Genomic DNA, 24,538 nt, shown 5'->3' with positions numbered 1-24,538 from the left:
ACTCAATAAATAGGAATGGAAGGATGGATGGATGGATGGATGGATGGATGGATGGATGGATGGATGGATGGATGGATGGATGGATGGATGGATGGATGGATCTTGAGGATATGGACGCCAAACTACTTGTTTTGCTGTCCATCTCCCCCGTTTAGACGGTGAGCCTGTCGTTGGGCAGGGATGGTCTCTCTTTCTGTGACCTAACTGTCCCTCCCAAGCGCTCAATAAATAGGAATGAATGAATGAATGAATGGATCTTGAGGCTATGGACGCCAGACAACTTGTCTCGTCGTCCGTCTCCCCGATTTAGACCTCGAGCCCGTCTTTGGGCAGGAACGGTCTCTCTCCGTGGCCTAACTGTCCCTCCCAAGCGCTCCATCCGGTGCCCTGCACCTAGTAACCGCTCAATAAATAGGAAGGAATGAATGAATGAAGGTTGAAGGAAGGAAGGAAGGAAGGAAGGGAGGGGAAGGGGGAGGGGCGGGCCCGACGCGTCCGCCACGTGCTTCCCGCCCTCGGGGCGTCGCGCGCCGGCCCCGCCCCCCGACGTCACCGCCCTCCCTCGCGGGGGCGGTCCCGGTGACGTCACGGGGGGCGTGCCCGCGCGCGCGGGGGGGAAGAGGCGGCGCGGATGGCGCATGCGCGGTCGCCTTTGTGTGGGTCGAGCGGCGGGGAGGAGGAGGAGGGAGGAGGAGGGAGGAGGAGGAGGAGGGAGGAGGAGGAGCGGAGCGTGGCGCGCAGGGTGAGGGGCGGCCGGGGCCGCGGGAAGGATGGTGAAGAAGCGGAAAGGGCGCGTCGTCATCGACTCGGACACGGAGGACAGCGCCAGCGACGAGAACCTCGACCAGGTAGCGGCGGGGACGAAGGGCCGAGGGGCCGAGGAGCCGAAGGGCCGAGGAGCCGAAGGGGCCGAAGGGGCCGAAGGGCCGAAGGGCCGAAGGGCCTCGGGCCTCCCCTCCCCCACCCCGCGCTCACCACGCTCCGCCCCCACCGAGCGTGCTGAGCGCCCCCCGCCCCCCCGTGCCCCCCCCCCCCCCCCCCCCGCGCCCGCCTCGTTACTCGTTCGTCAGAGGTGTCATTAACAATAATCTTGGTCTTTGTGAAGCGCTCACTACGCGCCGAGCCCCGTCCTCAGCGCCGGGGGAGACACGGGGGTCATGGGATGGTCCCACGGGAGGCGCCCAGGCTTCCTCCCCATTTTCCAGATGAGGGAACTGAGGCCCGGCGAAGTGACCCGGACCCCCAGTTGACAAGGGGCCGAGCCGGGATTCGAACCCGTGACCTCGGACGCCCAAGGCTGAGCTCTCGCCGCTGAGCCGCCTTGCTTTTGGTGTTTGTGAAGCGCTGACTTTGGGTCAAGCGCGGTTCTGAGTGCTGGAGTAATAATAATAATGTTGGTATTGGTTAGGCGCTTACTACGTGCAGAGCACTGTTCTAAGCGCTGGGGGAGACACAGGGTCATCGGGTGGTCCCACGTGAAGCTCCCAGTCTTCATCCCCATTTGACAGATGAGGGAACTGAGGCCCAGCGAAGCGACCGGCCCACAGCCCCCCAGGTGACAAGGGGCCGAGCGGGGATTCGAACCCACGACCCCTGACTCCCCAGCCCGGGCTCTTTCCACGGAGCCGCGCTGCTTCCCCGATATTCATTCATTAATACTACCAGAGTGGGCATTGATTTGCCCAGAGAAGCAGCGGGGCTCCGTGGAGAGAGCCCGGGCTGGGGAGGCCGAGGTCGTGGGTTCGAATCCCGGCGCCGCCACTTGTCAGCTGGGGGACCGCGAGCCGGTCCCTTCCCTTCTCTGGGCCTCGGTGACCTCATCTGTCAAATGGGGATGAAGACTGGGAGCCTCCCGTGGGACCACCTGATCCCCCTGTGTCTCCCCCAGCGCTTAGAACAGTGCTCTGCACATAGTAAGCGCTTCACAAATGCCAACATTATTATTATTATTGTCAGCTGGGTGACTGTGGGCAAGTTGCTTCCCTTCTCTGGGCCTCAGTGACCTCATCTGTCAAATGGGGATGAAGACTGGGAGCCTCCCGTGGGACCACCTGATCCCCCCGTGTCTATCCCAGCGCTTAGAACAGTGCCCTGCACATAGTAAGCGCTTCACAAATACCAACATTATTATTATTATTGTCAGCTGGGTGACTGTGGGCAAGTCGCTTCCCTTCTCTGGGCCTCAGTTCCCTCCTCTGTAAAATGGGGATGGGGACTGGGAGCCTCACGTGGGACCACCTGATGACCCTGTGTCTACCCCGGCGCTTAGAACAGTGCTCTGCACATAGTAAGCGCTTCACAAATTCCAACATTATTATTATTATTGATAAGAGGAGGTGGGATGAGGACGGGATCCGCAGACGCGTCCGCCGCCCCCCAGGAGCTCGCAGGACGGACACCGATAAGAGCCGATAAGTAATTGGTCATCGATTATTTAAAGCATCGATCTGCGGGAGGGGGCCGTTGGGGAGGCCTGGGCGTGGGTTCTAATCCTCCCCCTCCAGTCGTTTGGCAGCTGGGTGACTTTGGGACGGTCGCTTTGGGTCTTTGGGCCTCAGTGACCTCGTCTGCAAAATGGGCGTGAAGATTGGAGCCCCACCGGGGGACCACCTCATCCCCTTCTTTCTGCCACAGCGTTCAGAACAGTGCTTGGCACATAGCGCTTAACGAACACCATCATGATCATTATTATTATTATTGTCACTTCGGTTCTCTGGGCCTCAGTTCCCTCATCCGCAAACTGGGGATGGAGACTGGGAGCCTCACCTGGGACCTCATGCCCTTGTACCCCCCTCCCCCAGCGCTTAGAACAGTGCTTATCACAGAGTAAGTGCTTAATACCATCACTATTATTATTAAGTCACTTCAGTTCTCTGGGCCTCGGTTCCTTCATCTGCAAAACGGGCATGAAGACTGGGAGCCCCACGGGGGGCAACCTCATCCCCTTCTATCTACCCCAGCGCTCAGAACAGTGCTTGGCACATAGCGCTTAATAGACACCATCATGATGATTATTATTATTATTGTCACTTCAGTTCTCTGGGCCTCAGTTCCCTCATCTGGAAAACCGGGATGGGGACTGGGAGCCTCACATGGGACCTCATTCCCTTGTATCCCTCCCAGCGCTTAGAACAGTGCTTGGCACAGAGTAAGCACTTAAATACCATCACTATTATTATTATTGTTGTTGTCACTTTGGCCCAGATAACTTAATTCTATTCTAATAACACCTATTATTAATTATCATGGCATCTGCGAAGCGCTTACCTTGTGCCCAGTTCCCTGGGCCTCAGTTCCCTCATCTGGAAAACGGGTGGAGACTGTGAACCTCACGTGGGACCTCATTCTCTTGTATCCCCCCCCACCCCAGCGCTTAGAACAGTGCTTGGCACAGAGTAAGCGCTTAACAAATACCGTCACTATTATTCTTATAAAGTCACTTCATTTCTCTGCGCCTCAGTTCCCTCATCTGGAAAATGGGAACGAAGACGGGGAACCCCATGGGGGACAACCTCATCACCGTCTATTCCCCCCCCCCCCAGCACTTAGAACGGTGATTCGCACCTAGTAAGCGCTTAACAAATAGCCATGATTATTTATTATTATTAAAATGGGGATGGAGACTGGGAGCCCCACATGGGACATCCTGATCACCTTCTATCCCCCTAGTGCTTAGGACAGTGTCTCGCACATAGTAAGCGCTTAACGAATGCCATCGTTATTATTATTACAAAATAGGGATAAAGACTGCGAGCCCCACGTGTGAGAACCTGATCACCTCGTATCCCCCCCCCAGCACTTAGGACAGTGCTTTGCACATAGTCATCACTTATCAAATATCATTATTATTATTATTATTATTATTACCAAGTGCTGGGCTGGGTCCCAGCAAAGCGGGAGGGACACAGTCCCGGCCCCACTTGAGCCCCACACTCCCGATCCCCAGTTGTCCCCTGCACCTGGGACGGAGACGTGTCTCTTTATAATAATAATAATAATAGTGATGGTATTTGTTAAGCGCTTACAATGCGCCAAGCACTGTTCCGAGCACCGGGGTAGTTACACAGTCATCTGGTTGTCCCACATGGGGCTCACGGTCTTCATCCCCATTTTCCAGATGAGGGAACCGAGGCCCAGAGAAGTGAAGGGACTCGCCCACAGTCACACAGCTGACAAGTGGCGGAGCCGGGATTTGAACCCACGACCTCTGACTCCCAAGCGGTCTTTCCACTAAGCCGCACCGCTGCTTCTTACTCGCAGCCACACCGCGCTGGCGGTGCTGTAAATGAACGATTATAAATTAGTTATTCGGCCTGTCCGGCCCCCAGACCGAAAGCTGGTTGGGGGCAGGGGATGTGCCTGCTAATTCTGTAATAATAATAATATAATTATATAATATGTAATTATAATAATTCTTGTAATAATAATAGGGTATTTGTTAAGCGCTTACTCTGGGCCGAGCACTGTTCTAAGCACTGGGGTAGATGGGAGGTCATCGGGCTGTCCCACGTGGGCCTCACCGTCTTCGTCCCCATTTTCCAGATGAGGGAACTGAGGCCCGGAGAAGTGAAGCGACTTGTCCACGGTCCCACAGCGGACGAGTGGCAGAGCCCGGGATTAGAACCCGCGTCCTCTGGTTCCCGAGCCCGGGCTATTTCCACTAAGCCACGCTGCTTCTCTGTTGTAGCCTCCTGAGCGATCAGTAAGTGCTCTGCACGTAGTAAGTGCTCAATAAATAGTGATTGAATGGGGGGCACCCAGGGTGACCCCCCCCCCCCCCCGAACTCGGGATCTGTTCTCTCCTGGTGTACACCAGCGGACGTTCGACGGAAAGGGAAATTGGGCAGCGGGGGGCCGACTGGCGTCTGCCAGGGTTCGGTGTGGGATCCTCAGGGACGGAAGGGAGCAGGAAGTGCTTAGTACAGTGCTCTGCACACAGTAAGTGCTCAATAAATACGATTGAACGAACGAAAAAAGACCCACGAACCAGAAGGGTTTGGACTGACAAGAGGCAGAGATTGTGGGTGACGGGTAAAGCCACCCTGAATCGTCATCATAATAACAGTGATAGTGATTGTATTTGTTGAGCGCCTACGGTGTGACAAGCACTGTTCTAAGCGCTGGGGGTAAATACAAGGTAATCAGGTCGTCCCCCGTGGGGCTCACAGGAAAATCCCCATTTTCCAGATGAGGTCACTGAGGCGCAGAGAAGTGAAGTGGCTTGCCCAAAGTCACCCAGCTGGCAAGTGGCGGAGCCGGGATTAGAACCCACGACCTCTGACTCCCAAGCCCGGGCTCTTGCCGCTGAGCCACGTTGCCTTTAATTCGGGGACCTCGGTGGAGGCGGAAAGTGAAAAGGATGCCGATAAAGTAGTGCGGGTGGAGTGGAGGCCTGGTGATGTGACGGTATTTATTAAGCGCCTACTCTGTGCCAGGCACTGTACTGAACGCCGAGGTGGATCCAAGTTCATCAGGTTGGACACAGTCCCCGTCCCCCATGGGGCTCGCGCTCTCAATCCCCATTTTACAGGTGAGGGAACTGAGGCCCGAAGACGTGAAGCGACCTGCCCCGGGTTTCGCGACGGAGCCGGAATTAGAACCCGTGTCCTTCTGAGTCCCGGGACCGGCCCGGCGCCGGGAGTCAGCAGGGCCCGAGTTCGAGGCCCACGCGTCTGCTGGTCTTGGGCAAGTCGGAGCTCCGTGCCTCGGTTTCTTCGTCTGTAAAGTGGAGTTAAAATACCTGCCGTCCGGCCCCGTTAACGGTGGGAGCCCCACGCGGAAGGGGATTGGGTCTGACGTGATCCCCTTGGACCTACCCCAGGGCTTAGCACATTGCTTAGGGCCAAGTAAGCACTTAATAAAGCCCACTGTTACTATCGGCGTCGGTTGCTTCGTCGCCGCCGTCGCCGTTATCGGTCGTTAACGGTCCAAGTTGGCGAACTCCCCTAACCGCCGCCGCGGAGACCGCGGGTCTTTCGTCGCGCTGCGATCGGCTCCGTCCGACCTGGAGGTGAACGTGACGCGCGCGGGACCCACGTCGGGTGGAATCGGTGAAGAATCTTTGGAGATTTTCTTACGGGGCGGGGACGACGACGGTCCCCGGATCCGTGAGGAATCTCACCGCAGCCAAAGGCAGCCAGAAAAGAGGGCTGAAGTTCATTCTTGAAATCTAAAACATTAGCTCCGGCTTCCTCTCCCTAGCTGCGGGTTTTGCAAAAAGTATTCACGTTCTCCGCGTCTCCGCCTATCTTCCCTTCCGGCGGGACGCCCGAAAGGTAGGCGGCGGAGCAGAGAAATAAAATCCCCTAAATCCTGGGGGTCGACTAGGTCCGGAGGGGCCCTAGGGGTCCTTGGCCCTTGAGGAGGGCGATTCACGGTAATGGATTCGGGTCGTCGACGCTCTTAGCTGTGGTGGGCGCCGTCTGAACGGACTGAATACTTGGGAGGGAAGCAGCCCCAGTAGGAACTGTCTTGGGGCCTGGTGTTTCCAGACGCAATTAAAAAGGGGAGTGCGCCGCGAGACCTCTCTGAACTTTTTTTTAGCGGCTTCGGGTCGTAAATCCGGCGCGGGTAGAGCCGTCCCGGGCCTGGGGACCGAAAGGCATTTCCCCTCTGGTTGGGCTCTGTCTCCCCTCTCCACATGGGGCCGCGGGGGAAGGATTCGGGGGCGGACCGCATGTTTCCAGGATGAGGGGGGCCGGAGGTAGGCTTTTAGACCCCCAGCCTCCCCTCAAGGCAGTTGGCCTGTTTCGCGCTTGGATCCGGGCCTTTTAAACTTCATTTGATGGTACTTATTGAGCGCTTACTGTTTGCGAAGAACTGTACCGAGCGCTCGGAAGAGCCCACTGTAACAACAGACAGACGCGTTCCCTGCCCACGTCGACCTCACGGTCTTTAAACCCTTGATATTCAGCCCCCCCCCGAGCCCCCCGACGCTTAAATCCTCACGCTCTGCCATCTCCCCTCTCTATAATTTAACGTCCGTCTCCCCACCGGGAGACTGTAAGCTCCTTGTGGACGGGGGATGTTTCTCTCAGGCGAACTCTCCCACGCACTCAGTCTCGCGTTCATTCGGTCGTGTTCGGCCTTTACCGTGCGCAGAGCCGAACGCTTGGGAGAGCACGGCGTGAGAATAAGCAGGCGCAGTGCTCGGCACACAACAAGCGCTCGGTCGACGGCTCGCCGTCATCCGCCTAGTCCATCTTTCCTCCCAGTTGCTCTTCTTTTCTCCTTCCATTTGGGGGGAACGACAAAAATGTGGCGAGGTGGAAAAGAGCCTTTGCCGGTTCCTGGCTCTCGCATTCCGAAGCTGCTTGGGCCGGGAACCCGAGTTTCCCGGGAATACTGTCAGAAGCCGGCCCTTTGAGGGGCCCAAGAAAACTGGGGAGACCGGTGGGGGGCCCGGCGGAAGAATCGCCACTCCGGACTCTTTGGCTCGGGGCGGGGGGGTCCTTCATTCTGAGGGGAAGAGACAATCCCGAGGTGCCCGCGGGTTTCGGATTCGTTCCGGTGTCTGGACTACTGACCTCAAAATCCGTGAGCCCGTCCGGAGGGAGATGGCATTCTGATCGGCCGCTCTGTGCGGGTGCTGTCCTAAGCGTTGGGGGAGGTGTAAGAGCACCGGGTCGGACACAGTCCCTGTCCCATTCGGGGCTCACGGTCTCGATCCCCGTTTTACAGATGGGAGAACTGAGGCTCCGAGAAGCGAAGCGACCTGCCCGAGGTCACCCAGCAGACGGGCGGCGGAGCCGGGATTGGAACCCGGGGCCTTCTGACGCCCGGGCTCTGCGGCGGGGCTCGGCAAGGAGTCTGCAGCCGGGAGACTTGCATGCCGACCCCAGCTCCCGCTCTCCCTTTTGTGTTTAAGCGCTTACTACGGACACGGTACTGAGCGCCGGGGTAGATAGAAGTTAACCGGGTCGGACACGGCCCCCGTCCGACGTGGGGTTCGCCGTCCGACCTGGGACGCCCCAACCTCATCAGGCAACCCAGCAACGTACGCGCCGCCCCCTCTCCCTCCCTCCCCAGCCCTTACCCCGAGAAGCAGCGTGGCCTGGGGCGAGAGCACAGGCCTGGGAGCCGGAGGACCCGGGTTCCAATCCCGAAGCCGGATCTCCGCGTGACGCGGGGCGGGTCGCTTCTCCGAGCGGCAGCCGCCTCATCTTCAAACCGGGGTTCGGGACCTTCTCGTCCTCCCCTTTAGACCGTGCGTCCCCTTTGGGCCGGACAGTGGGTCTGCCCTGATTATCTTCTGTCGGCTTAGTACAGCGCGGGGCGCCTAGCAAGCTCTTAACAGAACAGCGTCGCGTTGAGGCCGATGATGATTAAAACCTTTTATGATGCTTTGGAGCTCTCCCAGCGGTTCGCCGACACCCGGTGAAGATCCCTGGTGGAAAATAAATCTGCTTCCCTGCCCTCTCCCCAGCAGGTCAGGAAATGGGGGCTCAGAGGTCAGGAAATCTGGACGGTTGTGCCTCTCATTAATGCCCCCTCTCCCCTCCTACACACCCACCCCATTTGCATCGCCTGGGTAGATTTGGGGGAACAGGCTGAATTTCGTAGCGTGCGCGAGGAATCCGGCTTCGGTTTGTCGCATTCCCGAAGCAGCGCGGCCCCGGGAGTAGGAAGGACCTGGGGTCCGATTCCAGCTCGGCCACCTGCCCGCTCTGTGACCTCGGGCAAGTCGCTTCACTTCTCTGGGCCTCGGTTCCCTCATGTGGAAAATGGGGGTGAAGCCTGTAAACCCCACGTGGGACGGGGCGGTGTCCAACCCGATCGGCTCGGCTCTCCCCCTGCGCTTAGAACGGTGCTCGACGCATAATAAGCGATCGATAAATACCGGCACTGGCGGCGGTAGTAATATTGGGTTCTCTCGGATAAAGATGGGGTAAGGGAGACGGGGGAGCCCCGACCCCCCCCCCCCCCGCGTGAAAAACATTCGGGAAGATTAGCAGCGTTCCCTCTTTACCACTAAGCTCCTTGGGTAGGGATCGCGTCTTCCAGCTCTATTTTTTTTTTAAATGGCATTTGTTAAGCACCTACTCTGCGCCAGGCAGCGTAGTGAGCTCTAGATACGAGCTAAGGAGGTCGGACCCGGTCCCACAGGGGACTCCCAGGCTTAATCCCCATTTTACAGGTGAGGTAACTGAGGCCCAGAGGAGTGAGGCGACTTGCCCGAGCTCACACGGCAGGCAAGTGGCGGAGTCAAGGTTAGAACCCAGGTCCTTCTGACGCCCCGGCCACTAGGCCACGCCGATTCTCTCGCGTTGTCTTCTCCCCGTTGCTTGGGACAGCGCGGGGCACAAAGTAAGCGCTCGGTAAGTGCCGTCGATGGACGGATTCGAAACGGCGTGCGGTTTCTTCCCAAGCGCCCGGGAGATTACGGGGTGGCCGCTGGGTCTCCGACTAACCGGGCATCGCTCGCTCAGAAGCCCGGCCCCCCCCCCCCACCCACCGGCGACGGATGGGGACCGAGGATCCCCGGTGGTCGGGGCCGATTCGAGGGGGCAAGGCAGAAAAGAAACAGCGGGTGAATTTACTGCCGGCGGTTTTTCTCCGGAGCTTTGAAAAACTCTGTGCCAGTTAAAGACGGGCGGTGTCTCCCGGACAGCTCTGCCTCGCGTCTTACACAATCTCTCGCTGGCCGAGGCCTCTGCGGGGCTGGAAGAGTGATTATTTCGTCGCCCGGCCTCCCCCCCCCGCCCGGCTCCCGAACTGTGGCTGCCCATTGTTCCTTGTGGGGTCCCAGCCCCCCCCCGAGGGGTTAGAAGGGCCGGGGGCTGAGCTCTGGTGGAGGGGTCGGCGGCGGCGGGTGTGGGAGCAGGGATGGGAGGACAAAGCCAAATCCGTCGACCCGGTCGGGAATCTTAGCATTTGGAATGTAGGATCCACGGAGACTAGTAAGGATGCTATTCGTTCGGCGCTTTCAACGTGCGACGCTCCGATCTAAACGCTGGGGTGGCTACAAGACCCTGTCTGTCCCTCCTGACCGCTGTGGGCAGGGAATATGTCTGTCGTTCTGTTGGCCTCTCCCGAGCGCTTAGTACAGTGGCCCGCACACAGTGAGCGCTCAGTAAATACGACCGATGACAAGGTAATGGGGTTGGACACGGTCTCGGTCCCACGTGGGGCTCCCAGTCTAATTAGGACGGAGAACAGGGGTGGAACTGCCGTGTTGCAGTTGAGGAAACGGAGGCACGGAGAAGTCAAGTGACTTGCTCAAGGTCGCACACCAGGCAAGGGTCGCGGCCAGGATGAGAACCCTGACTCCCAGGACCGGGCGCTTGCCGCTAGGTCACCCTCCCGCTCCTGGGAGGAATTTCGTCCCGTCTTTCCCCCCGGGAAAGATTGTTTGCGCCTCCAATAATAATAATTTGGTATTTGTTAAGCGCTTACTATGTGCCAATCACTGTTCTAAGCACTGGGTAGATACAAGGCAACGAAGCTGTCCCATGTGGGGCTCCCATTCCTCATCCCCATTTCACAGATGAGGGAACTGAGGCCCAGAGAAGTGAAGTGACTGGCCCCAAGTCACACAGCTGATAAGCGGCAGAGCCGGGATTAGAACCCACGACCTCCGACTCCCCCGCCCGCTCCTGCCTCTCAGTAGGCTGTAAGTCCCATCTCTGTTGCGCTGTACCGGCCCCACAGCTCTCAAGCCCACATCTGAAATATTAATTATTTCTATCAATGCCTCTCTGCCTCCCTGGACCGTAAGCTCGTCGTGGCCGGGGGCTGGATCTCTTGCGTTGTGATACTCTCCCAAGTGCTCAGTACAGTGCTCTGCGCACAGTCCGCGCCCCCAAAAATGTGATTGGCTAGCACAACAGGGTTGACAGGCCTGTTCTCCGCCCACAAGGAGCTTAGAGTCTAGAGCGGGAGATAGGTGTGAATATGAATAAATTAATTAATTAAGGACATGGACATAGGTGCGGGGTGATCCGGGCTGCAGGGTGGATTCAGAGGCGTCTACACTAGTCTAACCGCGGGGAAGTTGGGGGGTTGGGTGGGAAAGAATGTGTGTGAATCGTATTGAGCGCTTACTGTGTGCAGAGCTCTGTCCTAAGCGCTCGGGAGAGTCCACTATAACAGATTCCCTGCCCACAAGGAGTTTACAGTCCACGGTTGTGTGGGGGTGTGTTTTCGAGTTTTGGTTGGAGTCTGATTGTTGCTGGTTTAAATGGAATATTATCAATTACTTATTCGTACCAGTGTCCGTCTCCCCCTCTAGACCGTAAGCTCGTTACGGGCAGGGAAAGCGTCCGCTGATTCTGCTGCACTCTCCTCGCCCAAGCACTTGGCCCAGTGCTCCGCACATAGTAAGCGCTCGGTAAATACCGTCGATGGATTGGCTGGTTCGGGTCAGGCCCCGTGTACCGAAATGACTACAAAATGGCCCGTTGGACTTTTTTCCCAGACATCTGAAAGGAACGGGAGCCCCCGGGACCGCCCCCGAGACCCCCAGGGGGACTTGAGGAAAGTTTATCTGGTAGCCCGTAGGAACCCCCTGTTTCTTAGGTCCGTTTCTATCATTCTTTTGTGTCGATGTCAGTCTCCCCCTCCTCTAGACCGTCAGCCTGTTGTGGGCAGGGAATCTATTGCACCGTACTCCCTCGAGCACTCAAGCGGTTTCGGGAGACGGGACAGCGCAGGCGGCGGCGGTGATGGGGCAGAGGGCGGCCCGGCTCGGGGACCGGCGCCTCCCATCGGGTCGTGACGCCGATCCGGCCCGTGTTGGAGGTGAAGCCCCCCGGGGGGGGCCCCGGGGCCCGATCGGTTATCAGAAGGTGCCACTCCGTGCCCAGGTAACGGCCGAGGGGACCCAGGGACAACGGTGCTTGGCACGTAGTAAGCGCTTAAAGACCGTGATCGTAAGCCTCGGACGCGGCCTGTGAAGAGGCGATCCCTGCCCTCCGATGGCTCCTGCTCCTAGAGGAGAGAAGCCCCCCCCCCCCCGCCAATGTGAATTTTTAAGGCCCCTGCTAATAATTGGATTGGTATTTGTTAAGCGCTTATGAATGTGCCAGGCCACTGTACTAAATGCCGGGATAGATACAAGCTAATAATAATGATGATGATGGCTGTGCAAAGCTCTGTTCAAGGGGATACCAGGTGATCAGGTTGTCCCCCGTGGGGCTCGCGGTCTTCATCCCCATTTTACAGATGAGGTGGCCGAGGCACAGGGAAGTTAAGTGACTCGCCCAAAGTCACACAGCTGACAAGCGGCGGAGCGGGGATTAGAACCCTTGACCTCCGACTCCCCAGCCTGTGCCCTTTCCACTGAGCCGCGCTGATTCTCAAAAACGATGGTATTTGTTAAGCGCTTACTATGTGCACATCACCGTTCTAAGCACTGGGAGGATACAAGGTGATCGGGTTGTCCCCCGTGGGGCTCACAGTCTTGATGCCCATTTTCCAGATGAGGTCGCTGAGGCACAGAGGAGTTAAGTGACTTGCCCAAAGTCACCCAGCTGACAGGCGGCAGAGCCGGGATTTGAACCCGTGATCTCTGACTCCCCGGCCCGGGCTCCTTCCACCGAGCCACGCTGCCAGCCCCTGTCTTACATGGGCTCACGGTCTTAATCCTCATTTTACAGGTGAGGAAACTGAGGCACAACAAATGATAATTAGGGTAGAATCATGGTCTTCATTAAGCGCTTACTGTGTGCCAAGCCCCGTTCTAAGCCCTGGGGCAGATACAAGGTCATCAGGTCGCCCCGCGTGGGGCTCACGGTCTTCATCCGAGGTCGCTGAGGCGCAGAGAAGTGAAGTGGCTTGCCCAAGATCACACGGCAGACATGCGGCAGAGCCGGGATTAGAACCCAGGGCCTCTGACTCCCAGGCCCGGGCTCTTCCCATGCTTCTCCTGCCTTGAGGTCGTTCCTCCGAAAGGCTCCCCGTCCCGCTGCCGGGAAACTCCGGGAGGGTGAAGGCCGACACGACCTGGGAAGGGAAGGGAAGGAAAGTTGGCTGAGGGAGGAAGAGGACGAGGAAGAGGACGTAGAACTCTTAACTTTAGTAACTTTCCCCGCTCCAGAGATGGGGAGGGGAGGTGGGCTGACTGGCCAAGGTGCTCTCTCGCTGTCTCTCGGTCTCTCTCCGTCTCTCCCCCCGTCTCTCTCACCCCACTTTATTCCAGGACAGCGCGGGAGAGGGGTGAGGCTGAGCCCAAGTTCATTTATTCGTTCAGTCGTATTTATTTCGCGCTTACTGCGTGCAGAGCACTGTACTAAGCGCTTGGAAAGTACAGTTCGGGAACAGAGACCGTCCCTGTCCGACGACGGGCTCACGGGCTAGGAGGGGGAGACGGTCAGCAAAAGGAAACAATTGGACAGGCATCAATACCATCAAAATAGATAGAATCGTAGAGATATAGATAGATAGATAGATAGATAGATAGATAGATAGATAGATAGATAGATAGATAGATAGATAGATAGATAGATGGATGCTCAGTCGTCTTAGGTCAGACTGGCAGGTCTCCCCCCAGTTCAGGGCGATGAGGAATTGAAGCCAGTTGCCACCTGCGTTGGTTGATTTCCCCAGTAGAACGTGGGCAGCGGTGGGGTGGGGGGAGCCCGGGCACCCCTGGCCATGGGAAGGAATTTCCACGGCGGCTGGAGGTCAGCTCGGTTTCTCCCGCCATCCCCTCCCCAATCCCGTGCGGTCAGAAAGCGGATCTGGGCCTGGGGGCGGTGGAGCCGGGCACCGGGGGTGAGTTTGGTTTCGCCGATGCCACAGGCTGGGGGTCGGTCTGGCTGTCGGGGAGTCGGCGGCAGAACTCGGGCGCCGCGCCACATCCTGGCGCCCGCCGCCGCTCCCAAAGCGGGGAGAAGTCTGACCGAGTCCCGCTCTGGTCCCGGGAGAGCGGCCGCCGGCCGGTCCAGTCCGCCCACCGGCCCCAGCGGCGGGAAGCGGGCGCTGGGCCGGCGGCGGCGTCCACCGAGCCGGCCCGCGGGGCTCCCGTTGTCCCCGCAGGAGCTGCTGTCCCTGGCCAAGAGGAAGAGAAGCGATTCCGAGGAGAAGGAGCAGCCCGTCAGCCAGCCCGCCGCCTCCTCCGACTCCGAGACCTCGGACAGCGATGACGAGGTGGGTCTCGGGGGGCCGGCCGTAGCCGGGCTCGAGGGCCGGGAAGCCGGTCTTCGCCCAAGAAGGCGGCTGGACGTTTGCTCTTCCTCCCTGAGCGGCGGTGCCGTGACCTACAGAAGCGTTAAAAGTAATAATAATAATTATGGCACTCGTTGAGCGCCGACCCTGCCGAGCCCCTTTCCAAGCGCTGGGGTGGATACAAGTCAGTCAGGTTGGACCCAGTCCCTGGCCCACGTGGGGATCGCACTCTTAAACCCTATTTTACAGATGAGGGAACTGAGGCTCAGAGGAGCGACTTGCCCAAGGTCACCTAGCAGACACGTGGCAGAGTCGGGATTAGAACCTGGGTCCTCCTAACGTCCGGGCCTGGGCCATGCCGCGGGGGCGGGCGAGGGGGTATGTGCATTCGGGAGGTTAAGCGCCTGGGTGAGGGCAATACCACAGTAAACAGACGCATTGCCTGCCCACCGCCAGCTTACAGTCTACGGAGGGGGAGACAGACGTCAGCACAGGCAAACGACAGATACGGACGTGAGCGCGGTGGGGCCGGGAAGGGGGAAGAACAGAAGGCGCAAGTCAGGGCGACGCAGAAGGGAGTGGGAGAAGAAGGGCTTAGTCGGGGAAGGCCTCTTGGAGGAGGTGGGCCTCCGGTAAGGCTTCGAAGGGGGGAGAGGCGTCGCTTGGCCCGTCCCCGCCGGGCCGGGGAGAATGGCCAGGGGCCGGCCTCAGTTTCCTTCCCCCGCTCTCTCCGCAGTGGACGGTCGGCGGCTCGAAGAACAAGAAGAAGGGAAGGGCGGGGAAGGCGGAGAAGAAAGGAGCCATGAAGAAACAGTTGAACAAGGCCGCCTCGTCGGGCAGCTCGGACAAGGACAGCTCGGCGGAGAGCTCGGCCCCCGAGGAAGGTGAGCGGGGCGAGCCGGCCGGTCTCCCCAGGCCGACGGACCCCCCCCCCCCCCCCGGACGCTCGGGCGAGCGGGGGGGCGGGTTCTGAAGCCGCCCCGTCCGGCCCGGAGCGGCCGGGCTCTCGTTCCTCCCGGCGGCTCTGCCAGGGGCTTCTCTCCCAACCGCCAGAGCGGCTCCCCGCCCCGCTCGGCCACGGTGGGTGGTCCACCTAGACTGTGAGCTCGTTGCGGGCGGGGAGTGCGTCTGTTTGTTGTTATATTCTCCCAAGCGCTCAGTACTGTGCTTTGCGCACAGAAAGCGCTCAGTAGATACGATTGAATGAATGAATGAGTCAGGTGGCCACCCCTCTCCCCCTGCACCCTCCTATGAGGGTCATCACCCCGCCACCCACCCTGGCCTGACTCTGGGGGCTCGGGCCATTCGGCCGGTTAGTTAGTCTTCTGAGTGCTTACCGCGTGCTGAGCGCTGTAGTAAGCGCTTGAGAGAGTACAATACAGAAGACGCATTCCCTGTCCGCAAGGCGCTTTTTCCCAGAGGTCCAGCGGCCAGACCCTCGCCCCGCTCCCCCCCTCGGCGCGACGCAGCTGACCGGGGCTTGCCTTCCAGGAGAGGTGTCCGACTCCGACAGCAACAGCTCGTCCTCCAGCTCCGATTCGGACTCCTCGTCCGAGGACGAGGAGTTCCACGATGGCTACGGCGAGGACCTCATGGGGGACGAGGAGGACCGCGCCCGGCTGGAGCAGATGACGGAGAAGGAGCGCGAGCAGGAGCTGTTCAATCGCATCGAGAAGCGCGAGGTGCTCAAGAGGAGGTAGGGACCCAGGGTCCTGCGGCCCCCTCCCCCCCCCAAAATACACAAACACACGCTCACCCCGCCGCACGTGAGGCACTGGTGTTCCCCCGGGGCCCCGTCCCTCCGTTCCGCTGCCGAATCCCCGCTCTCTGCCGCCAGGTTCGAAATCAAAAAGAAGCTAAAAACGGCCAAGAAGAAAGAGAAGAAAGAAAAGAAGAAAAAACAGGAGGAAGAACAGGAGAAGAAGAAGCTCACCCAGATCCAGGAGTCCCAGGTGGGAAGCCGGGGACGGTCAGCGTCCACCCCGAGCACTGAAACGGGGGACTCTTTTCCGCTCCCTTCCCGGCCGAAGCTGTTGGGCCTGGAGCTCTCTGGCTTGTGCCGGGCTCGAGACCCCTCCAGACCGGAAGATCCCATTAAAGGACGGCGACCAAACCACGGCAGGGGACTCTGTAATGAGTCGGAGCTCTGTCTTCCCCGACGTTCGGGGGCCTTGACTGGGTCTTACTCCGCTACCCGTCTTCCCCCGCTGGATCTGCCCCATCTTGCGGGGGCCTCGGCTGAGTCTGACTCCCCGTGCGTCTCCTGGACGGGGCAGTCCCCTTCTGGGGTCAGTAGCCCCCTCGTCTCTCTGGTCTCCCCCGGGGAAGGAGTTTGGGGTCGGGGGGGGGGGCGACGGATCGGGCCCTGCCCCCACCCCGACCCCTCTTCTTCTCCTCATCCTCCCCCTTTCCGCCGGTCACCCAGGTGATGTCCCACAACAAGGAGCGACGCTCCAAGCGGGATGAGAAACTGGACAAGAAATCTCAGGCCATGGAGGAGCTGAAGGCGGAGCGGGAGAAGAGGAAGAACCGAACGGGTGAGGGAAGGGCAGGCGGGGGCCGGGGGCTCCCCCATTTTTTCTTATTCCTGTGGTATCTGCGTGCCGTCTATATGCCGGGCGCTGTACCTAGCCCTGGGGTGGGCACCAGGTGATGAGGTCGGATGCAGTCCGTGTCCCACGTGGGGCTCACGAGTCTTCATCCCCATCTTACAGATGAGGGAACCGAGGCCCGGAGAAGTGAGGCGACTTGCCCGGGGTCACACAGCTCACGAGCGGCAGAGCCGGGAAGTCCTTCTGACTCCCGGGCCCTGCTCCGTTCACAAGACCGTGTCGCTTCCCAGGCCCGAGCGCCGACTTCCAGCCTCGCCGTCTCTCTCCCTCTCCGATGCCCCCCCCCTCTAACGGACCCACAGGGGGCAGATTCGGTCATTAACGTAAAGAAAGAAAACCTTTATGAATATCTGTCTCCCCTTCTAGACCGTAAGCTCCCTGCGGTCGGGGAGTCGTGAAGAGAGACCGTGGCCCAGCGGATAGAGCACAGGCTTGGGAGTCCGAAGGACCCGGGTTCTAACCCCGGCTCCGTCACTTGTCTGCTACGTGACCTTGGGCCTTGGGCCTTAACTTTTCTGTGCCTCGGTCACCTCATCTGTAAAGTGGGGATTGAGATTGTGAGTCCCGTGTGGGAAAAGGACGGCCTTCCAACCTGATTAACCCAGTGCTTAGTACAGCGCCTGGCACCACAGCCTGCGCCCACCGGATACCATAAAAAAAAAATCCATTCTGCATCAGCGTCCCCTCCCAAGCGCTTAGTCCGGTGCTCTCCACGCAGTAAGCGTTCAAGGGATATCAGTGATGATGATGACGGTGGAGCCGGGGCTCCCCGGGACCCAGAGGGTCCCGGAGGGCCGGGAGCCAAGGCGTCCCTTTCCTCGCCAGCCGAGCTGCTGGCCAAGAAGCAGCCCCTGAAAACCAGCGAGGTGTACTCGGACGACGAGGAGGAAGAGGAGGAGGACGACAAGTCCAGCGAGAAGAGCGATCGCTCGTCGCGGTCCTCGTCCTCCGACGAGGAGGAAGAGTGAGTCGGGGAGGCGGGTGGGAGGGGCGGCTTTGCTTCCGACCCGGCCTCCCCCCGGGGGGGGGGCGGGTCACCTCCTCGGCGCCCCCCGGGTCCCCTCTCCCCGGCCGGGCTCCGCGGCCGTGACCCGTTGGCCGGCTCCGCCCAGGAAAGAAGAGATCCCGCCCAAATCGCAGCCGGTGTCGCTGCCCGACGAGTTGAACCGGGTGCGGCTGTCGCGGCACAAGCTGGAACGCTGGTGCCATATGCCCTTCTTCGCCAAGACGGTCACCGGCTGCTTCGTGCGCATCGGCATCGGGAACCACAACAGCAAGCCTGTCTACCGGGTGAGGGGTCGGGCCACGCGGGGATTTCTTTGCTTTTTTGTAATGGTACCTGTTAAGCCTTTACTATGTGCCAGGCGCCGTACTAAGCCCCGGGGGAGCTACGAGGTAATCAGGTTGGGCACGGTCCCTGTCCCACTCGGGGCTCACGGTCTTAATCCCCGTTTTACAGGTGAGGGAACCCGGAGAAGTGACGTGACTCGCCCAGGGTCACAGGGCAGGCAGGCGGCAGAGCCGGGATCAGAACCCGGGTCCTTCTGGCTCCCAGGCCCGGGCTCTTTGCACTAGGCCTCGCCGCTCCCTGGGGAGGAGTGGGCACGGGCGGGCCCTTCTGGCCCCCCTCTCGCCACCCTGGGTAGCCCGCCTCACTGTGGGAGCCGCTCGGAGTCCACGGGAAGAGCGGGGCGGGGGCCCCCCGGGTCCCCGCCGGGGCAGCAGAAAGCCGGGGGCCGACCGGGCTCGCGAGGGCTCGGCCCCGGCACCGACGGCGGTCCTGGGTCGTCATCCCCCCCACCCCCGAAAGAAGCTGGAACGCCCAGCTCCCTCGGGAGACCGGGTTCGCACGTCCCCGTTCCCGGCGCGCACGCCCCCGCCCCCCAGCCGGGCCGGGCAGGAGGTTCACGCCCGTGTCCGAGCGGAGGTTAGCCCTCCCGGAAGCCCGCGTCCAGCTGAACCTCCCCCTGCCCCCCCTCCGCCCAGGTGGCCGAGATCACCGGCGTGGTGGAGACGGCCAAGGTTTACCAGCTGGGCGGCACGCGGACGAACAAAGGGCTGCAGCTGCGGTGAGAAGACGGCGCTGCCGCCTCCTTCCCCGTCCCCGCGCTCTCCCTCCCCTCAGGCACTGAGGGGACGTCCGCCCCGGGGGATCACGGGAGGAATGACGATGGCTCTCGTGAAGCGTGTGCCGGGGGCGGAGCGCGAGGGTCAGTCCGGGCTAAACAAGACAGATACGGTCTCGGCCCCACCCGGGGCGACGGTGCGAGGAGAGGTGACCCGGCCACCCGGGAGCCCTCGCCGGGCGGGGCCGGGGACGGTCCCCTCCCGGGGCTCCCGCCGCCGCCGGTCGCGGTCCCGGGTGGGGCGGGCGGCGACGCGCGGGCCGGAGTGGACCGGACTCCCTCCCCTCCGCGCCCAGGCACGGCAGCGACCAGCGGGTCTTCCGCCTGGAATTCGTCTCCAACCAGGAGTTCACGGAGAGCGAGTTCATGAAGTGGAAGGAAGCGGTGAGTTGGGAGCGGCGGAGCAGGGAGGTCCCCCCGGGTGAGGGCCCTGTCCCGGGACCCACCCTGACCCCTCCCCCCCGTCCCCCGGGCTCTTTGGGCCAGATGTTCTCCGCTGGCATGCAGCTGCCCACCCTGGACGAGATCAACAAGAAGGAGGTGTCCATCAAAGAAGCCCTCAACTATAAGTTCAACGACCAGGACATCGAAGAGGTGAGAGGCCGCGGGGGCCGGGAGTCCCAACTCGCCTCGCGTCCGTCCCGATCGGCGGCGGGGGCGGGATGAAGGGGTGACCGGTCCCGAGTGCGGGCGGGAATCCGGGGCGCCCGCCGCGTTGGTCACGACCCGGCGGGTGGGGTGATCCGAGCCCCCCCGGGAACCGGAACCCGCTTTCGGGAGTCCTCCGTCTCCGCAGAAGCGGCGTGACCTATCGGATAGAGCACGGGAGGTCGTGGGTTCTAATCCCGGCTCTGGCCGCTTGTCTGCCGGGTGACCTCGGGCGGGTCACCTCACTTCTCCGGGCCTCAGTCACCTGTTAAACGGGGATCGAGCCCGTGAGCTCCACGTGGAACGGGCGGCGTCCGACCCGATCATCTCCTATCCGCCCCGGCGCTTAGTGCGGTGCCCGGCACGTAGAAAGCGCTCAACGAATACCGCGGTTATTATTAATTATTATTAGTCACGCCCCCTACGCCGGCCTCCACCCAGTCCCCAAAGCCCCCTCGAGGACTCCAGCCCCAGCTGACGGAGAGGGCTCACTCTGCCGTCCCCCGGGCCCGAAAAACCGTGCGAGCGGAGTGAGGCGACCCGAGGAGCACCCGTCTGCAGAGCCGGGGCCACGCGGGCCGGGCGCCCCTCGGGGTTCCGGGGGCCGGCCCCCCCCGCAGAAAGTCTTCGGACGTGAACCCGCCCCGACTTGCCCCCGATGCCCTTTGCAGATCGTGAAAGAGAAGGAGAGGTTCCGGAAAGCCCCGCCCAACTATGCCATGAAAAAGACGCAGCTCCTGAAGGAGAAGGTGACGGGGCTGGCGGGACCGAGGGGCGTGAGCCCGGGCTCGGGGGAGGGCGGCTGGGCTGGCACGAGAAGCAGCACGGCCTAGCGGGTAGGACGCAGGCTATCCCGGCCCTGCCGCTTGTCTGCGGTTGTGGCCTCGGGCAAGTCACCTCACTTGTCCGGGCCTCAGTTATCTCATCCGTACGGTGGGGATGAAGACCGTGAGGCCCGCGTGGTGCTTCGTAAAGGCCCGGCACGTTGCGAGCGCTTAACGGATACCACGGTGATTATTAGCAGCGAGCGGTTCTGGCGCCTTCGTGGCCCAGGGGAGCAGGGGCCTTGGCCCCGTCTTGCTCTTGGATCTGTGTGACCTTGGGGGCGTCTGATATCTGCCCCACCCTCGGCCCCGCAGCGCTTACGAGCGTGTCTTTAAATTAGGCATTATCGATCATTTATTTAGGCTGATGCCCGTCTGCCCCCGTAGACTGTGAGCTCATCACGGGCAGGGAACGCGTCTGCCAACTGCGTGGTACCGTCCTCTCCCGAGAGCTCAGCTCAGTGCTCCGCGCGAAAGCAGCGCCGAGTCAACACCGGGATTTGGTTGATCCTTCCGGCCACTGGGGTCCTCCGGCGGGTCGCTCTTGCAAGCCGCCGGTGGGGGTGTCGGTTCATTGGTTCGGTGGCGTTCATCGAGCGCTCGGCGCGTGCAGCGCGCCGGAGACCCCCTGGGGCAGGCGGTCGGGGCTGACCACCGGGTCCGGCTGAGGGCCGCCCGCCGGCCGGGTGCTCTTGCAGGCCATGGCGGAAGACCTGGGAGACCAGGACAAGGCCAAACAGATTCAGGACCAGCTCAACGAGCTGGAGGAGAGAGCGGAAGCCCTCGATCGCCAGCGGACGAAGAACATCTCTGCCATCAGGTGAGTCGACCCCGCGGGTGCCCGCCCCGACCCCGCGGCCCCGGGCGCTCTGCCTGCCGCCCCTCCCCTCGCCCCCTCCCGCTAACGGTCTGGGACCTCCCCGCTCCCCAGTTACATCAACCAGCGGAACCGGGAGTGGAACATCGTGGAGTCGGAGAAGGCGCTGGTGGTGAGCGAGCCCGCCCGCGGCCCCGGGGGCCTTCTGGGAGGAAGCGTCGGAGGGCGAGGGCACGGGCCGCCGGGGAGGTGCGGGCGCGGCGGCCCTCCAGTCGGGGGAGGTCCGCGGCGCGCCTTCGGCCGGCCCCCCTCGAGCGGGGGGGGTGACGCCGTGGGGGTCCCAGACCCCACCGGTCGGCAGCGTCTCACATAAATCCCCAAGGACGGAGGTCCGGGCAGCGGCTCTGAGGGGTGGTGGAGGCGGAGCGGTTTCCTTGATCGCCTCCGACAGTGGCAGGTGGGGGGGGGGGCGAGAGGGCCGGGGCGGGAAGGACGGAGACTCTCCCGGGGCCGGACCGACCACCCCTTCTTGGCCGTTGCAGGCCGAGAGTCACAACATGAAAAACCAACAGATGGATCCGTTCACCAGGAGGCAGTGCAAGCCCACCATCGTCTCCAACGTACGTCGAGGGGCTCGGGGCGCCCGGCCGGGCCAGAGTCGGGTGGGCCGGGGGCGGGGGCCGGGCCGGGAAGAAACGGGGAGCCGCTTCCGGGTGAACCCGTGCCGGGGCGGGCCCTGGGGTGGGAGGGCACCGTTTGCCGGGCGGGTGCCGCCCGGGGGAACGAGCGGGCGAGGGGCGGCCGCTCACGCCCTCCCCGCCGCTGTGGCGCTCTCTCCCGCTCAGTCCCGGGATCCCGCGGTTCAGGCGGCCATCCTGGCCCAGCTGAACGCAAAATACGGCTCGGGCGCGCTGCCGGACGCACCGAAGGAGATGAGCAAGGTGAGTCGTCGGTGGAACCCTCCGGCCGACCCCGGCGGGGACCGCCCTCCTCGCGGGGCGCGGGCCGGGGACGGTCCTCCCTCGGGGGAGCTGGGAGGCGGGACCGGAGACCCTGGAGTCGGCGTTCTCGGAAGCATTCGCTAGTATCTGTCGAGTGCTTACGATGTGCAGAGCACTGAACTGAGCGCTTGGAACGGACAGTTGGGCAACAGAAGCAGATCCCGGGGTCCCGGGCCTCCCGGCCTCGGTGACCGCTGGGCCAGGCTCCCCTGCCCTCCACCTCCGGGAGACGAGGCTCTCCTGGGTCTTCCTGCCTGCCTCTCTCATTCATTTAGTCGTATTTACCGAGCGCTTACGGTGTGCAGAGCACTGTACTAAGCGCTCGGGAGGGTACAGCGCGCCAACAGACGCATTCCCTGCCCCAGAGCAGCTCACGGTCCAGAGGAATCTTCCGTTTCACAGCGGGTGGGGTCCGCACCCCGCCAGACTCCCCACCCCGGGGTGGGCGGAAGCGACGGGTAAACGCGGCCGCCCCTGCCCTCGGGGGGGGTTTCCGTCTGACGCGGGGGGGGGGGGGAGCGGAGACGCGGGGCGACGTCTCGCCGGCTCCCCGCCTCCCCCGACCCCCGCGCTCTCTCTTCCTCACCCAGGGGCCGGGGAAGGACAAGGACGTGAACTCCAAGTCGGCCAGCGACCTCTCGGAGGACCTCTTCAAAGTGCACGACTTCGACGTGAAGATCGACTTGCAGGTCCCCAGCTCAGGTAGGCGGCCGGAGCCGGAGAGGCCAGAGTATTTACCGAGCCGCCCGGTACTAAGCGCCGGAGAAGTCGCCCGTTCCCTCCGCGTGAGGGGCTCCGCTCGATGGAGTCGGAAGGACCCGAGTCCTGACTCGGGCTCCGCCGCTCATCCGGTGTGTGACCTCGGGCCAGTCGCTTCACTTCCCCCGCGCCTCAGTGGCCTCATCCTTGACGCGGGGGATTAAGACCGCGGACCCCACCCGGGACGGGGACCGCGTCCGACCCGATGAGCTCGCCTCTCCCCTAGCTCTCAGTGTGGCGCCTGACGGGCAGTGAGCGTTTAAATGCCGTTAAATACTTACCACGCGGACACCGGTGCGAGGAGAGGGCGTCAGGAAGTGCGGGAAACAGGAAGCGGTCGGTGGGTTCGGGCCCCCCGGGCGCACTAGAGAGCGATTCCGACTGGAAGAGGTTTTCGGAGAGCTTCGGAATTGGGGGGGGGGGGTCGGGGGCGCAGCTTTCTGGGGGCGGGCAGAAGCTCGCTCCGGGCCCCGGGGTAGACCGTGGGCGAGAGGGACCGAGGCCGGAGGAGCGTCCGCTCCCGCCCGCTCGCCCCTCCGTCTCCGGTGCCCCCGCGGGCTTCCGGACGCCTGATGCCCCACTCCCCCGACTCCTTGTCCCCCTGCAGAGTCCAAGACGCTGGCCATCACCTCCAAAGCCCCCCCCGCCAAGGACGGCGCCCCCCGCAGGTCTCTGAACTTGGAAGACTACAAGAAACGACGGGGGCTCATCTGAGCCCCCGCCCCCCCACCCCGCCCCCGGCCTGCCGCCCCCGCCCCTGCATGCGCCATCACAGCGTCCCTCCCCCCGGCCCCCTCCGGCCCGCGGCCCCCCCCCCCCCCCCGGCCCGGCCCGAGTCGGGGCGGGGGCCGAGAGGGCGGGAGACTCGTCAGACTGCCGGTCACCTGTAACATAAAACTGTACAGAGCGCCTTCGTCCACCCGCCCGGGGGCCCCTCCCCGGCCGCCCCTCCCCGACGTGGGTCTACGCCTTCGGGATCTCTCCTTGTCTTTCGGTTGAGTTCGGCTTTTTACTTTAACCCCCGCCGCCCCCAACCCACCCGGCTGCCGGGACGCCCCCCTCCCTGTCCCCGTCCCCCCAAAACATCCCACCCCGCGCCCGTGATCAGTATTACCACGGAGTTGGAGTTTCCGGGGGCGGGGCGGGGGGGGGCAGCGGATGCCCACGCTGGCACCAGAACCCCGGGTTTCGCCGGAGACGAGCGCGGGCCCGGCCTCTCGCTCGCCGCGCCGGAGATGGGGGAGTCCTCACAAACCGGCGCCCCCAAAGTGTACATTTTCGGGGAGGGTGCGCGTGAGTGCGTGTGCACGCGTGTGCGTGCGTGTGTGTGTGTGTGTCTGCGTGTGAGCCGACCCGTGGGCGCGCGTGCAAGCGTGAGGATTTTTTCCAGGTGTTTTTTATCATTTTTAAGCCGCAGTTCTTTGTACCCGTCTTTGGTGGTTCTCTACGGCCGTTTCAGATTTTCCGAAACCGCAGGAAAGAAACTCATTAAATGTAGTTCTTCTTACTAACCGGGCCTGGCTGCTGTAGCTGTGTGACTGGGCCCACCGGCCTCCCCTCGCCCCACTACTCCGGCCTCCCGCCCCCCCCGGCCCCACTCCTCTCACCTCTCAGCCCTCGGAGAGCCCCCCCACCCCCCGCCACT

At 62.0% G+C, this 24,538-nt stretch overlaps 1 protein-coding gene across 2 annotated transcripts; it reads left to right on the top strand.

Annotated features, from left to right (window-relative positions):
* Nucleotides 1-704: 704 nt before the first annotated feature.
* Nucleotides 705-23,624, top strand: RTF1 (RTF1 homolog, Paf1/RNA polymerase II complex component). 2 transcript variants are annotated; one of them, XM_029077911.2, is made up of 18 exons: nucleotides 705-848; nucleotides 13,978-14,088; nucleotides 14,843-14,990; nucleotides 15,598-15,802; nucleotides 15,944-16,058; nucleotides 16,532-16,643; nucleotides 17,544-17,682; nucleotides 17,831-18,008; nucleotides 18,705-18,787; nucleotides 19,141-19,228; nucleotides 19,331-19,438; nucleotides 20,164-20,241; nucleotides 21,015-21,136; nucleotides 21,248-21,305; nucleotides 21,676-21,753; nucleotides 21,979-22,074; nucleotides 22,725-22,836; nucleotides 23,501-23,624. In XM_029077911.2, exons 1-18 carry the CDS (start codon nucleotides 771-773, stop codon nucleotides 23,605-23,607), a joined length of 2,016 nt encoding a protein of 671 aa, XP_028933744.1. In that variant the 5' UTR covers nucleotides 705-770; the 3' UTR covers nucleotides 23,608-23,624. The 2 variants fall into 2 exon arrangements, with proteins under 2 accessions (XP_028933744.1, XP_028933745.1); XM_029077912.2 differs by lacking the exon at nucleotides 705-848 and adding an exon at nucleotides 5,969-6,275.
* The last annotated feature ends 914 nt before the right edge of the window (nucleotides 23,625-24,538 follow it).

This window comes from Ornithorhynchus anatinus, chromosome 13, assembly GCF_004115215.2.
Source record: "Ornithorhynchus anatinus isolate Pmale09 chromosome 13, mOrnAna1.pri.v4, whole genome shotgun sequence".
Lineage (NCBI taxonomy): Eukaryota > Metazoa > Chordata > Mammalia > Monotremata > Ornithorhynchidae > Ornithorhynchus > Ornithorhynchus anatinus.
This window is presented reverse-complemented; position numbering and strand designations above follow the sequence as displayed.

What these genes read in the sequence shown, in the direction of transcription:
- RTF1 (XM_029077911.2), top strand. Translation starts at nt 771, where the DNA reads ATGGTGAAGAAGCGGAAAGGGCGCGTCGTCATCGACTCGGACACGGAG. An exon ending in ACAGCAAGCCTGTCTACCGG is followed by an intron (nt 18,009 to 18,704) that starts GTGAGGGGTCGG and finishes CCCTCCGCCCAG; the next exon opens with GTGGCCGAGATCACCGGCGT. An exon ending in AAGAACATCTCTGCCATCAG is followed by an intron (nt 21,137 to 21,247) that starts GTGAGTCGACCC and finishes CCCGCTCCCCAG; the next exon opens with TTACATCAACCAGCGGAACC.